Source organism: Halictus rubicundus, chromosome 15, assembly GCF_050948215.1.
Source record: "Halictus rubicundus isolate RS-2024b chromosome 15, iyHalRubi1_principal, whole genome shotgun sequence".
Lineage (NCBI taxonomy): Eukaryota > Metazoa > Arthropoda > Insecta > Hymenoptera > Halictidae > Halictus > Halictus rubicundus.
In genome coordinates, this window is record NC_135163.1 from 10446723 (window position 1) to 10461558 (window position 14836).

At 34.3% G+C, this 14836-nt stretch overlaps 2 protein-coding genes across 3 annotated transcripts; one reads left to right on the forward strand and one right to left on the reverse strand.

The window, feature by feature from the left end:
* Window positions 1-252: 252 nt before the first annotated feature.
* Window positions 253-12755, reverse strand: Phrf1 (PHD and ring finger domains 1). 2 transcript variants are annotated; one of them, XM_076801202.1, is made up of 15 exons: window positions 12488-12755; window positions 11494-11654; window positions 11336-11410; window positions 11200-11269; window positions 10752-11086; window positions 10442-10675; window positions 10145-10302; window positions 9456-10011; window positions 9132-9376; window positions 8399-9052; window positions 7338-8310; window positions 3505-7260; window positions 3015-3143; window positions 2809-2939; window positions 253-2456 (listed from the first exon to the last, which is right to left on the reverse strand). In XM_076801202.1, exons 2-15 carry the CDS (start codon window positions 11608-11610, stop codon window positions 2438-2440), a joined length of 7452 nt encoding a protein of 2483 aa, XP_076657317.1. In that variant the 5' UTR covers window positions 11611-11654; window positions 12488-12755; the 3' UTR covers window positions 253-2437. The 2 variants fall into 2 exon arrangements, with proteins under 2 accessions (XP_076657317.1, XP_076657316.1); XM_076801201.1 differs by having other exon boundaries at window positions 3421-7260; window positions 12488-12754.
* Window positions 12756-13235: 480 nt separating this feature from the next.
* Rps13 (ribosomal protein S13) lies at window positions 13236-14739 on the forward strand. Its single transcript, XM_076801316.1, has 3 exons — window positions 13236-13342; window positions 13881-14008; window positions 14391-14739. Exons 1-3 carry the CDS (start codon window positions 13320-13322, stop codon window positions 14693-14695), a joined length of 456 nt encoding a protein of 151 aa, XP_076657431.1. The 5' UTR covers window positions 13236-13319; the 3' UTR covers window positions 14696-14739.
* Window positions 14740-14836: the final 97 nt, after the last annotated feature.

Consider the following 14836-nt stretch of genomic DNA (forward strand, 5'->3'; position numbering starts at 1 on the left):
AAAAGGAATAATTACAAATCATTTCTAGCTTATCCTTACTACGAGATACCATGTAAATTTTCATTCGAAAATTACACATTTTGTAACTTATTACATTGTGGTTGAATAATTTGAGTTGATATTATGGAATATGAAGAAAGAAATAAGAAGTTTTGAATAAGGAAGAAGATTGTTTTTAACAGGTAGAGCTCCAAAAAATAATCACATTGACAATTTATTATTAAATTTCCTTCGAATTAATTTGTTTAATGATAATTTCAAAAATTAAATAATTCGTAAGTAATCATTTCATTTGAGTTATTTTAGTACATTCTTAAAAAAAGTAAATTACAAATACAATATAAGTACAATCGGATCGAATGCATATTATTAATTACAATTAAAAATTGCTTACGTTGCTGGTATTCAATTTAACTGGTGTTAAATGTTTTTTTCTTTCGTGATCTATAGTTCATCTATAGTTGAAAAGAATCGAACATTGTCGGATCAACTTCTGGAGGATATAATTTAATCTGATTCATTACAGGCAATCAGATTTGACGTAGCTTGAGCAGTACCTACTCTCTTGAATTTCTTATTTTACAATTCCACGAGACAAGATCTGCTATCTCTTAAGGCTAATTTTCATTCATTCTATCTCTCTCATTCTCATACACATTTTATGGCTATACAAAATCAGAGTTGGACTACCTTTATTCGAATAACAATCGATGAACAATAGCGTCTAAAGAAATTTTTATTCTATTATACACATATGTATATATTTCCATTTATTTTAATTCAATATATGCATGGTTGTAAATTGCACGTTTCGTTCGAATTATAAATCTTTAAATAGTTTAAACGATAATAATTACTTAAATATGTATATTTGTCCTCGATACAGTCAATTATTTGATTGTAGTATTAATAACTTTGTATCATATTAAGTATCTTAAAGGTTCTATTATAGAATCTTTCATATAACTTGTTCAATCTCATAATTAAACTTTTCTACTATTTGCTACTTAACAGTAGAATTAGATTACACATTTCAAATTTAATCCTGAATTTTGTTGTAGCAAAATTGATTTCTTATCATTGAGTTAGTTTCTTTTGTACTTTGATCTTGATCCAATATTCTATGAAAAGAATTGTTTACATTGCACGTTTATTCGAACGATGATGTAATTAAACAGATCTGTAAATAATCATCTTATAAGTAAACAAAAAATCACCACGAGTAAAATTGATTCAATTTAATTACTTATATGTATGTTAACAATCCATACCACGGAAGTGAAAATAATACAGTGCCAATAATAATAGCAGAGTGATATTGATAAGAATAAAAATTTATTCGAATAACGTCCAACTCTGTAGAAAGAGTGAAATTACAATATGTACGTTAGAAACGTGGCATTTAAGCATTTTTACATGTGCATTAAGAATACGAAAATGACAGTCTCTGCGGAAAAGCCAGGGGTGCCAATTCTTGGCACAAAAATTCTATTATAAATACAAATATCACGATTATTAGCATATATCATTTTTTATACCGAATAAAAAGAAGCGCTAATATTTAATCATTTGAATAAATAAATGTCGAATTTTCAAGTACTTGTTAATACAAACAAGAATAACGTATATTCAATACACTTCATCTATAGCAATCAAAAGTACATTTAATACTATTTTTTTATAATAATCAAGTAGCTCCTTTTTCTTAAGGAAAATTTATCCACATAAGTTTTGACACTGACGTTTTTTTTATCATTTTAAGCTTTATTTTAATACCTTTTATATTACAAATAAACTCAATTTAGATAATAGTGCATTCATAAACTTCTATCAATTTGTAGCTATTAAGTAGAGTAGAATAAATAAAACTTTTGACAATTTTAAGTGTTAATTCGAAATACAGATTCACGTCCTTAAATTATGAAGACACGGATGATTGGAAATCCATTATGCTTACTTTTCTTTTTCATTGAAATTTGAGTGATCAATCAGGTATTGCGAAAGATTCAAATGTTCAAATGAATACATTCTCAAGGATTTTACGATTTTCTAGTCTCTAAGAAATTTAAATCCTTTATAATTACAGAAAATCAATAGAAAAAAAAAAACATATATTATCAATGGTTCTTCCGTAGAGACAGTAGGATTCCCTGACAAGACAAAGGATATTGTTTATATAAATAATAAATGGTACTCTTACAAGTTAATCGATCAATCAATCAATCAATCAATCAACCAAGCAAGCAAGCAAACAATCGACCAATCAACCAATCGACCAATCAATGAATTAATTACGTATTTACAGAGAATACAAGATACATCGCATCATCGAGGAGGAGACTAGCTGTCTCGAAGCTCACTCACCGCTCATCGAGCACGACGATCGTCTCAACTACGAAATTGAAGTGAATTGAACAGACACCTAGCTGGCTCATGATCAACTCCATAAAATTTTCCTAAAACAAATGAATTATAATTTTTTAAATTCAAATTTAAAATCGTTTCTACCATCATTTAATATGAACTTAAAAAATGAAATGGAAAGAAGCAATCTCTGTTAGCTTGACATATTCTAAACGTTCATTCATTCTTCATTATTTCATCCACAGAAATTTGTGTCATTTAATTATCGTTTATTTAATGTGTCACCACGAACGAATTATGTAAAACTTTAATATGAAATTTTTTCTATAATATTGCTATCTCGTTAAATTTTTATGAACTTTATGAACTTACATAGATATTGAAGTATTCGATTCTTGAAATATAGTTTTAGGAAAATTATTATAAATTATACGCAGTACTTACGCAGGTTTAGAGGCCTTCGCAGAGGAACTCTCAGTGGTCTTTTTCTTACTGTTTCTGCATTTCCTTACATAAGCTTCTATTAAATGGGCAATCTTTTTCGGATTGATTTCTCCCGTCTTGTTGTGACATATCTAACAGAACAATAAAATTTGAGTAAGCATTCGAGTGAATAACTAAAAAAAAAAAAAAGAAAAAAGATTATTTACTTTGGGTACTGCTTTTCGCATAATATCCTTGTACTCTTCCTTTGTAACATGTTTCTTCGTGTAGTGCGGCTTCAACACTAATTTTACTTCTTCTACCACTCGTTCTTGACGATTTAATTTCTTTAGGAACTAAAACATAATACTAATTAATAACAAAGCAATAGCAACGATTCAGGTTTCAAGAAAGATATTATTTTGTATAGTTCAATTCTAAAGACAAATTTGAGAGATTTATAACATACGGTAAGAGGTGTAGAAATATTTTTATCAAATTGATAAGTGGATTGAAACTGTTTAAATAAAATCAAGGAACTCGTTATTGTAAAATATTTCGATATTCATGGCTTCTTAAATCTGACCAAACTTCTTTAATGTACTGAAACTTTAGTTGCAACAAAAATCAAACCTTATCCTTGACCTGCATCTCGACAGCAGAACTTGGAAGATCATCCAATATCTGAAGCTGATTCTCATCCATGCGTACACCAACCTTTGGATTTGTCGGTTTTTTCTTTTTATCCTTGTCAGGTTTTTTGCTTCTGGCGGGTTTGCTAGCAGTCTTTGTCGTTGGTGCAGCTCCAAAAAGCGCATCGAATGTATCCTTTTTCTCTGCACTTTTCGTTGCCTTCGAGTTGCTATTTTTCGCGGGCTGTGATCCAGCGGTTCCTCCGGTAGTCCCTGCCCCAGCTCCAGGTGAACTATTGAAATTTCCAGGACTCGGTGGATCAAAAATACCGTCACTGAGGGTCGATCCAGGTGAATACGGTGAAGACATATCTACATTATCAGTCGTTTCAGCACCAGCATCGTTTCCATTTTGTCCATTATTCTTTGTTTGTCCGGACTTTGAATTCCTTGGTTTTCCTGAATTCGTGAAGACTGTCGATGCTTGAGAACGGTCACCCGAGCGTTGTTTCTGCTGATTACTCGGTGAAATTCGATTTGACTGCAATAAATTACGTTGATTGCTGTTTGCATTCGAAGAATTGAATACTCCACTTCTTTGTACTGCTGCAGCCACTGTAGCAAGTACAGGATTCATTACACTAAAAGGATTATTCTGATTCTGTACATTCTGCTGACTCTGCTGTCCTTCTAAATTTCCTGTTGAAGCTGCAGTATCTTTGTTATTGTCATTCTCATTAACATCGTCTCTTTGCGGAGAAGCTCTTTTGATTGTAACCATAGAAATAATTTTCGGTTTCTCCAATTGTTTTTCTTGGCTCTGCCTTTCTTGTTTTTGCATATTCTCCTCTTCGTGAATATTCACATCCACAGAATCATGTTTCCTTGGGGATCTTCTTCTTTCATCGCTGGAATTCGCTTCTTGACTGACATCGGGTGTCGGAGATCTAGATTTGGTTGGATCGAACGGATCGTAAGCATCTGGACTAGTCGGAGGAGACGTTGGAGGCTCTGGAGGAGTATTTGGTCCAATTTTTAATCTCAATTCTAGTTCCTCTTGTGCTCTCATCTCTAATTCCTCTTCAACTCTTTCATCCATCTCTTCCTCTTCTTCTTCATCTAAAAGTGGGTTTAACATTGATGGCCGTAAGTTACTAGTTTGTTTGTTTATTGAGAATTTTATTTGCGGTTCTGGAGGAGTTTTTGGTCCTTGAGAAACAAACTGTTCTCGCTGCGGTGAATTTTGCGAAGGTTGACACTGATCGGGAGTTATTTGTTGTTCCTGTTTGTCATCGTCATCGCTAAGAACTATTACATCTCTTGGAGATGGCGTCTGTTCTCTGAACGGTGATTGATCCAAATCAATCACTGCAACTGGTTTTTTGGTGGCTGCTATTTCAGCAGCTTTCGACTTTTTCTTCTTATCTTTTTTAGGTTTTGGTGATTTGGAACGTTTATCTTTCGATTTTTCTTTCTTTGAACGTTTTGGAGGATCAGTTTGAAGAGGTTCTCTGCGGCGTCGTTTTAAAGGAGGAATCAAAGGAATTGTTTCTGGAAGTTCTGGAACTCCAGTTTGAATATTCTCGTTGTCCTTGTTAAAACACACGCTGACTAAAATATTATCTCCGCTTGCAAAAACTTCTTTCGAAGGTGGTGGAGTTCTATTTCTCTTTCCTTTCCTCTTTTTCTCGTCTTTTCCTTTCTTGTTCTCTTTCCTGCGATCTTTCTTCTTCTTTTTAATGGCTTCCTTATTTGTTAGAATTACAGTCAGATTTTTTGGTGGAACATTAACGTTATCTAGTACCGGAGACCATTCTCTAGAAGCGATTGGTTCTTGTTGCACATGTTGAGGTGTTTTCGATCTAGATCTAGACCAAGATGGTGTCCACTGAGCACTCCAAGAGTCTCTTTCCTCCCTTTCTCGTGAAAAGTCTTGTTCAACAATTTTGTCTACTTGTTCCCAATTTCTCGAACAAGATCTTCCCCTGGACCTTGATCTACTTTGTGCTTTTCTTTTTGGGAGCTTCCTCTCTCTAGATTTTGAAGATTTCCTGGGTGATTTTGACCGAGACCTCTTTCGGTTCTTCGATCGGCTGCGAGATTTGTACTTTTTCTTATCCTTACGCCTATCACGAGATCTAGACAAGGACCTTCTGGATCTCGACAAGGATCTCCTCTGCCGAGATCTTGACAAGGATCTTCTTGATCTTGAAATTGATCTTCTGGATCTTCTCCTAGACAGAGACCTTCGTTTGCGAGAAATGGATCTTGATCTCCTTCTTGATAGCGATCTTTTTCTGGACGAAGATCTTCTTCTTGAGGTTGACCTTCTTTTTGGAGACTTACGTCTTCCTCTGGAAAGAGATCTTCTCCTGGAAAGAGATTTCGAATAAGATCTGCGATCTCTAGACCAAGATCTCTGAATTCTAGTTCTGGATCTGCTTCTCGATCGCAGTTTCGAATACGATCTAGATCGTTTTGAGCTTAAACTTCTGGATCTGGTTCTTTGTCTTGACTTCTCTCTTATGTCCCGCCCATATTCATCCTTCCTAGGTCTCGAAGGTCGTTCTGCGACTATTTTCCTAACGTCGTACCTAGGCAACTCTTTCCTTTTCTCTTTTTTCTTCACCACTTCCTTCTTCTTCTTCGGTTTTTCTTTTTCTTTTGATTTCGATCTTTTCTCCTTGTCTCTGTACGATCTCTCTTTTGTACTCTTTGACAGTTTTTTCCAGGCTACTTGATTCTCCGATGCAATATTTTCTTTATTCTTCTCCGTTTCTTTATTTTTTTCCTTCTTCTCCTTTTTCTTGCGTTTCTTTTCTTCTTCTTTCTCCTTCTCTGCCTTTTCGCCTTCCTTGGCAGTCTTTTCTTCAACAATTTCACCATCTTCCATTTCCTTTTCCTTTCGCAAATTCAATAAAGTTAGCTCATCTTCGAAATTCATTGCTTCGTCCGTTTCTGAAATAGCTTCAGTGCCCAAGACATTATAATCTACTGGTGTTCTGCAGCTGTCTAGGTCATCTGGTTTATCTTTCGTTGGTGTAATTGGTTCCAAGCCACTTTCAATTGGTGGCAATTGTTCCGAAGATTTCGATTCTTTCAAAGGAAGTTCATCTTTGCAAGGAGTATAAGCTCCATCGGATTCCCAATCCTTGTTTTCTTCAACAGTTTCTTCAACTGTTGTATTCTTGTTCGATTTCTCTTTCTCAATAGGAAATCTTTCTTTTTTATTTTCATCCTCCTCCTCTTCATCTTCCTCTTCTTCTTCCTCCTCCTCCTCCTCCTCTTCCTCCTCCTCTTCTTCTTCTTCTTCCTCAACACCAAAACGACGTGGTTGTTCCCTTTCTTCCTTTTCATCTTCAACATCTTCAGGATCTTTAACTTTGACTTCAGCAGTACATTCTTCAATATTTATGGGCTCTTCTGGAATTTCCTCGTCAATATCTACATTTGAAGTTTTAGGAAGTGAAGTGGGAGACTCACTACCTCCCTCTGACACTGGTTCTGAGGGACACTCATGGCTTAACTCTCTTTCCACTTTTTTAGGAGATAACCGAGTGGTTTCAGGTGGTACACCTTCATTAGGTACTTTCTCTGTTACAACAACTGCAGACACTTCTGCCGATTCTTCTTCTTCTTCTTTCAGATCTTCGTCTGGACCTTCTACTTGTTTCAGATCTGGAGTAGTGACAAATGGAGAGGAGTCTTCTGGCTCTTCCTCCTCCTCCACCTCTTCAACCTCCTTTTTATCTTCTTTTGATTGACTTTCTTCAAATCTACTCTTCGTAATTTTCTTTCTTTCTTCTTCACGATCAATAGGGGTCTCTTCCTCCTTTACTTGCTAAAAAAAAATCATATAAAAATATCATGTATTGTACGTATATTGACAAATGAATCAGACTAACAAATATCACTTACCTCGTTCTCCTTTTTCTTTTCTTCTTCAATTTCTTTTTCTTCCTCTTGCAACCCTAATAATCTGTTATTAATCTTCAGTTTTGTTCCAATCTTGAAGGTAATTTTACCCCTACTGTCATGAGAGATTTTCTTTGGAGGAATTTTGCTTAATGTTTGCCTCTCTTTCCTCAATGCTTCCACATACGGATCTGATGGCTCTGGGATATCAGCAAGATCACAAGCCTGAACATCGCCAACAATAACATCATCATCGTCTGGTATTGAAGGTGGAAGAGGAGGTGGTTCAAGAGGTCCTATCTGTTGTGATAATTGCTGCTCAGTATGTCGAGCAACGTCCATTGTTTGAGAGGAATAAATGGAGAAGTTGGGACAATCTGCTTGAGAGTCCTCTTCATCTTCATCGTCGTAAGCTGACAAACGAATCGATGTATCTTGAGGTTCAGGCGGCGGTGCGACATTTTCCATTGCCTCTTCTTTTTTTTCTTCCTCAACCTCGTCATTCTTTTTTCCTTCACTGTCGCTATCACTATCCACAGAAAAGGGATCATACTTATCATTTTTTGGGGTGTCTTCTTTATGACTATCATCGATAACTAACTCCTGATCGCTGTCTTTGTCACTCCTAGAATTTTCTTCAAAATCTAAGAGACCCGATGGTGGTTCCGGGGGTGGTAAAAGTGCCACAGAGCCATTTTGCTGATCTTGAAGTTCTCCGTCAGATTTTGTTTCAATGTCGCAATAGATGTCGCAATCTTCTTCTTGTCTATTCGAAGCGTTCTCAGTATCCTGCGATTGCTGCTCTACAGACTGATTTCCAGCAGTGTCATCTGGTAAGTTTGCCGGCATATTATTCTGAGGTCGTTCAACTGGAGTTTGCGGCGATCTAGGACGATTGAATCTTTCAGGAAAGGAATGGTGCTCAAAACCTTCTGTAAAATTGAATGGAGGTCTCCCTGGTGGCATGAAACGGAATCTGAAAATTTCATAAAACACACTTCAAGTTTAACGAATGTAATTAATAGAAATAGACTTAGAAGTATATTTAAAGTTGTAGTTAATACCTCTCATTTCGAAAGTGTTGAGGATTGCGATTCCTGAACGGGGGACTTCCTCCAAACATGGGAGGGCCACAGTGTTCAAAATTTGGATTGTAAAACGCTGGAGGTCCAAAATCCCTTCCAAAATTGCCACCACCACTTCCGCCATAACTATGTCTCCCACTTCCAGGTAGAGAATCTCTGCCATAATTTTGGCCGCCATGACTGTGTCTTGTATTATCCCTGTAGCCACCCCTGAAGTTACCTCTATTTCCTCCTCCACAGGGATTATTATACATTGGAGCCTGTATAATTAACTCTGAATTAATCCCAGATGCTTCCAGTGGTCCATCCGTGGTAGATGTTTTCTTATCCTTTACATCAGGATCTGTTTTTTCTATATTAGCTGATACTTTATCTTCTATTTTTTTGTCCTTTAAATTGTCAGGATCTTCCTTCCTGTCGACTACTAGAAGACCATCTGCTTTTAAAATGACATTATTGTTTCTTGAATGCCACATTTCCTGACTGCATATTATATTGCTAAGAAGATCAGTTTGTGGTTGTTGAGGGATAGCAATACTTTTTACACGAAGGTGTCTTCGGGAAGACATTATAGAGCGTCTATGAATAGTTATAGTAGGACCATTGGTTGTTTGATAATCCTCAGTATCGGAACTGCAAAATTAAAGGTTTCAAATATTTTTATGATTTCCATTAATTTATATTAAACAGAAATATCATGTGTACTATTTACCCTGGAGGACTATAATTTAAACCCAGACCATCTCCAAGTAGACTAAGCCTTGTGACTCCAGCATCATATCGGGCAGTGTTCAATGAAGATCTTTCCGACAGAATTGTACGATTTCTAACACTAGGTAATAAAACTGGAACACCTTTGGCTGGCTTACAAATACCTAAAGAAGCTGCGAGTCTCCTTTTTGGGTTAGTCAAAACGCTCGATACAGTCCTAGCTTGACGTCTAGTAGCCGTCCTCCTCTGTGAAACGTAATATAATTATTTGCTTTCCGATTATTTACTTTAAATAACAAATACGTTTAAAATTGTAAGGTATTACCTTCTTCCTTTTCCTTTTCTTTCTTCGTACGCCAATCGGAGTTACTTTAACAAATGTAACAATCTCTTCTTCTTCCCCGTCTTCGTTACGTTCCGTGATTCTAACTTCCTTGAATATTGTCGCCCCACTAGAAACTTTCCTTGGTCTTCCAGACTTTCTTGACTTAGCTCTGCCTCTTTTCTTTTTTGTCGAACTGCTCCCAGATTTTTTATTACTACTACTACTTTTCAAAGTGCTGCCCTTTTCTCTAGAATTGCCCTTTGAACGACCATTATCAGAATTTTTGGAATTATTTCTAGTATTTGCTCTTCTTCGAGAGTTCGTGGAAATACTTTCGTCACTAGAATCACTCGAGCTGCTTCTAGATCTCTGATATTTCCGTGAACTTCTATCTGAACAATTTCGATCCCCAGAGCCCAATGTATGAAAAGCATTGCTCGGAGAACGACTTCGACTGTTGTCACCGTACGATTCCAAACCAGAAGAGGTGGAAGGTTGGTTTGGATCAAACGTTTGTTGACGGGTTGGTTGTGGATTGTCATAAATTCTATTTCTTCTGTTAACACAATTATATTAAATAATTTTGTATTATATATTGAGATACAAAAAACAAATTGTATTGTACAAAATGTAACAAAATTCGTTATGAAGTCCGTATTATAATTTTATTTTACTCAGCGTATCGGTACCTGCGAATAGTAGCTCTAACACGTTCTGTATGTCTAGTACGAGGTAAAATTCGTGGTTGAGTGTCTTGAGGTTGACCAGCACGTGTTCTGCCGTACGATACGCCAAGTCGTCGAGCTTCTTCCATTAAGTCCGGAATCTCGTCTAAATCAATTTCCATCTAGAGGAATAAATATGAAACGTAGAACATAGAATACACTAAAATTCGACTTTGAATTGTTCAAAAAAATGTTTAATTCACATTTTAGCAATGTAATAAATACTTGGAAAATAATGAGAACAAAATGAAGAATCCTTACAGTTTCCGCGTCATTCTGACTGTTTTGTGAACATTCTGGGCAAAACCATTCTTCCATAGGTACTTCAGTCATCGGAGGAGATAAACATTCTAGATGATAGCCACAGTCACAACCATCGCAAAGAAGCATACGATCTTCTCTATCGCTTTGGTGGCATATTTCGCAAAATGTAGGATCTTCCAGAAGTTCATCTTCTACGCGAGAAGTCACTTCTACTGGAACTTGTCTTATAATCTATAAGAAAAATAAAATTAAGTTTATTTGTGTTAACCACCATTAGAAATGTAATGTCAATTGTTAAAAAATATACCTGTCCCCCAAACTCATTTCTAACGTGGATTGTTGTAAACGTTTGACGATCCACTGGACAAGTGTTTACATTTTTGCTCCATTCCAGTAGACATTCCAAGCAGAAACAATGTTCGCAGGAAGAAGGAGTGCCTAATTGTTGTCTTCTAAAAGGAAGTAAACATATAGGACATTTTTCTATCTGATCATCACTGGTGTCCGTATCTACATCTGATAGAATTTTAAGGGGCTTTTTAGATCTTGATTTTCCAAGAACTTTTCGTTTAATAGGTTTTTTTTCTGATCCTGATGAACTGCTCCCATCAAACTGCCATTCGCTACTATCACTGCTTTCTCCTGATAAATAAATTGGGAGAATATTATTTCAAATTTAATTATATGTTTATTTACAAATGTTCAATTCTTTTTAATATTGTATATCACTCCAAATGAAAATTCTTGGAACCAACCTAATTGGTTATAATTATTTGAATCTGGACTGCTGCCTCTATAACTTGAATCATCTTCGGTAGTAACTCTCTGGAAGTTTGAAATAGATGAATATTATGTTATTTCAAACAAGCTATAGCTTCTAATATAACTCACTTGACTTTGTCTTGTTACAATGCATCTTTGACTGTCTCTGTCTTCATCACTAGATTCACCTTCGCTTATGACTCTCTGCAAGCATAATATTATATTTTTTAAAGTTAATAATACGAGAAAATCATTTTGACGTGAATATCGATCAAATTGGTACATACATGAGTTTTCGTCTTTCTACGAGATTGCACAATAGATTCATCGCTATCTTCACTATCAGGCATGACAAGTTTCTTCCGCTTGCCGGATTTGGGTGTCTGATCGTTGTTGCTGGACATTTTAACTTTGCTACAAAATCATACCCGCCTTGTCACATGTCCCACTTGTAATTAAAAACACAAAACATTATTGATACAATTTTTGCTTGTTTCATTTTATTTTTGGTCTAAGTTACTTTTCTGTTCTGCTTATTATTCTATTAGTAAACAAAAAAATATAAAACAAAGTAATAATCGCTTTCTAAAAGTTTCATTATAGACTAAAAAAGCTATGCAAATATTAGGTATTAAATATAAATCAACAAAGGATACTCTAACAACAGAAAAAAATGTAAATTAAAACGTTAAAGATGTTACGCATTTATAAAAATTGTGAGTAGTATAATAGGCAAAAAAATATATCAAACAAATGAACTAAAATTGCAATTAATGCAATATCTACATTTGAATAATCTAAATGTAAACAAATATCTAGAACGATAATAGTATAAGTGAACTAAATCTGAGACTCAAATACATAAAATTTAGAAAATTATTTAACATCTAACTAATTACATCCAAGTGTAATTTGAACCATAATATATTAAAATAAATTTCAAGTTATTAGTTTGATTCATAGCTTGATCAATATAATCATATAAAATCCCTTAAAACTCAATTGAATTACACACTAAAAACTTATTGAAATACTTTGTGAGTTACTGTATATAACCACATTAACACACCACTAATTTCGTTTCTTCAAAAAAAAATATCATAGTTTAAACAATTGTATCCAATAACGCGAATGATGAATATTTTGTTAAAATAATCGAATGTTTGGAATCGACCGGAAAAATTTTACAAAAAATTTTCCATATATTGGATGAAATTACACAGAGAGAAAAGGACAAGGATCGAGCAGTGTCGAGGGTGAACCTAGAAAATGTCAATTTACCTTCGAAATTCCGAAGATTCCGATTTAACACTGTATCAAGGGGGTCCAATATCGATCATACATTATCAATTATTCAATTATTGACTGATTCGATGTTGACTTCGATGGAGATTCACAAATGTTGACAGAGGATACGCTTAGACTTGAGAAACTGCCGACATTTTGGCTGCCGACGCCGTTCGCGACGTTGCGCTATTTTCTCACAGTTTGACCGATAACTCCCAAAAATGAAAATTTTTCATTCATTTACATAGAACAAATGATAATTCCTTTCGGAACAAATTTTTATGCTTATACTAAGCTCTTTTATAACTTACAGAACTTACAAACTGAAAATGTGATAAATATTCACTTGATTTCTGCGGTGAATATCCGCCGGAAGTTCTATAAAGTACCGAGTTTAACTTAAGCTGGTGAATATGTAAAGAAAAATACGCCCTTTGATAAAATATGTCGGATCAACTTTTTTTGTTTATAATAGATAACATTTAATTCTTTACGGTTTATAGAATTATTGATAATAGTTAGCATACTATTTAAAATTTCAACATTTATTGCACTTTTTGAGATGCGTTACATGAGATAATAGTAAATCGTGAATATTATTTTATTTTATAATTTATTTTTAGTATGTTTTCAGTTGATCAAAACTTAATTTTTGATTATAAATAATTAAATGTGAAGAATTAAAGTATTCTCTTTGGACAAATGCTTTGTAATTCGTTTTGTTTTTAATTTTCCCGCACAGATTTTAAATTAATACAGAATTCTACTACTTGCTGACTGAACTCAAACGGCGCTACTGTCTCTTGTCGGATAAAACCACGCAAAGATGGGTCGTATGCACGCACCAGGGTAAACTAAATTAAATATTAAAAAAATTAATGATCATGAACACTTTTGAAAGCATTATTCCGTTATTGTTTTCATTTTTCTCATTGTTATGATATAAATTTATTAATTTCTTGTATGGAAAAATGGTTCAGTAGCTTTCCATTCACGACCATGTGTCCCTCATTTAAATTACTAATAAATAAAGTTTAAATGCTTATTTTTGTATGTTATAACATATTTTAACGAAGATTGATATGGATATTTAAATTCAGAATCGTAAAAATTTGTGTCTGAGATACTTGATATAAATTTCAGTCTTTCATGAACATAACCTCAATATTCTTCATTCACCGACATTTGTAGTCAACACTTCAGAAAGCAAACGGTTCATGTATTTAGTGATTGTCTTACATCACTTGTAATTCTACATTTGTTTGTAAGTCTAGAATCAAATTAGTACCTTCCCAGATATTGTTTTCCATTATTTAATGTTATGAAAAATACATATTGTTGATAGTGATATTAAGATTTTTAATAATCGGAACTTTTTATTTTATAGAAAGGGTATATCCCAGTCAGCATTGCCATATAGACGCAGCGTACCAACATGGTTAAAGTTGACACCAGAAGATTGTAAAGATTTAATTTACAAACTAGCAAAGAAGGGTCACACGCCATCTCAAATTGGTAAATCTTTTTTATCTTTTGACATGTTAAAAATCTATAGATAATTACTTTATAGATTGTACATAATGGTAATTAGTGAACATTATATCCACAGATATTTCAAATTACAAATAAGTACATAAGTTTAAGTAAGCAAACCAATTAAGATTCAGTGGATCATCACTGTTTCATAATATCGGAGTTTGCAATATCAAAATGGTGATAGTTTGAGGTGAATTATGACAAATATGCTTGTCTTTCATCATACATAATCACCAATATTTGAAGAATCCATCATTAGATTCCTAGAATTATTTTGATTGCATAAAATATTGAGATAATATATTCCCAATTACTTTTGCACGTACATAATGATCGAATAGTAATCAACCACGATTTACAGGAGTCATCCTCAGAGATTCTCATGGAGTGGCTCAGGTGCGTTTCCGAACTGGAAACAAGATTCTCAGGATTGTGAAAAGTATGGGACTGGCTCCAGATTTACCAGAAGATCTTTACTATTTGATCAAGAAGGCAGTAGCTATTAGAAAGCACTTGGAAAGAAACCGCAAAGATAAAGACAGTAAATTCAGATTGATTCTTGTTGAGTCTAGAATTCATCGGCTTGCCCGTTACTATAAGTCAAAGGGTACTCTACCTGCAAATTGGAAATATGAGAGCTCTACTGCTAGTGCTCTTGTCGCATAATTACTTTTATTCATTTCTCAATAAAATAAAAATTTAAACACAAATTTGTTGTTTTATAGAATCCATGCTTGAAACACATAGTCAATAAGTTAATATTAAGTTTAATCTTTAGTTCTGGAAGGATTCTGGAAAGTCCAGAAA

What these genes read in the sequence shown, in the direction of transcription:
- Rps13 (XM_076801316.1), top strand. Translation starts at nt 13,320, where the DNA reads ATGGGTCGTATGCACGCACCAGG. An exon ending in GGTCGTATGCACGCACCAGG is followed by an intron (nt 13,343 to 13,880) that starts GTAAACTAAATT and finishes TTTATTTTATAG; the next exon opens with AAAGGGTATATCCCAGTCAG. An exon ending in TCACACGCCATCTCAAATTG is followed by an intron (nt 14,009 to 14,390) that starts GTAAATCTTTTT and finishes CACGATTTACAG; the next exon opens with GAGTCATCCTCAGAGATTCT.
- Phrf1 (XM_076801201.1), bottom strand. Translation starts at nt 11,610, where the DNA reads ATGTCCAGCAACAACGATCAGACACCCAAATCCGGCAAGCGGAAGAAA. An exon ending in GAAATGAGTTTGGGGGACAG is followed by an intron (nt 10,676 to 10,751) that starts GTATATTTTTTA and finishes TTTTTCTTATAG; the next exon opens with ATTATAAGACAAGTTCCAGT. An exon ending in GTTAGAGCTACTATTCGCAG is followed by an intron (nt 10,012 to 10,144) that starts GTACCGATACGC and finishes TTGTGTTAACAG; the next exon opens with AAGAAATAGAATTTATGACA.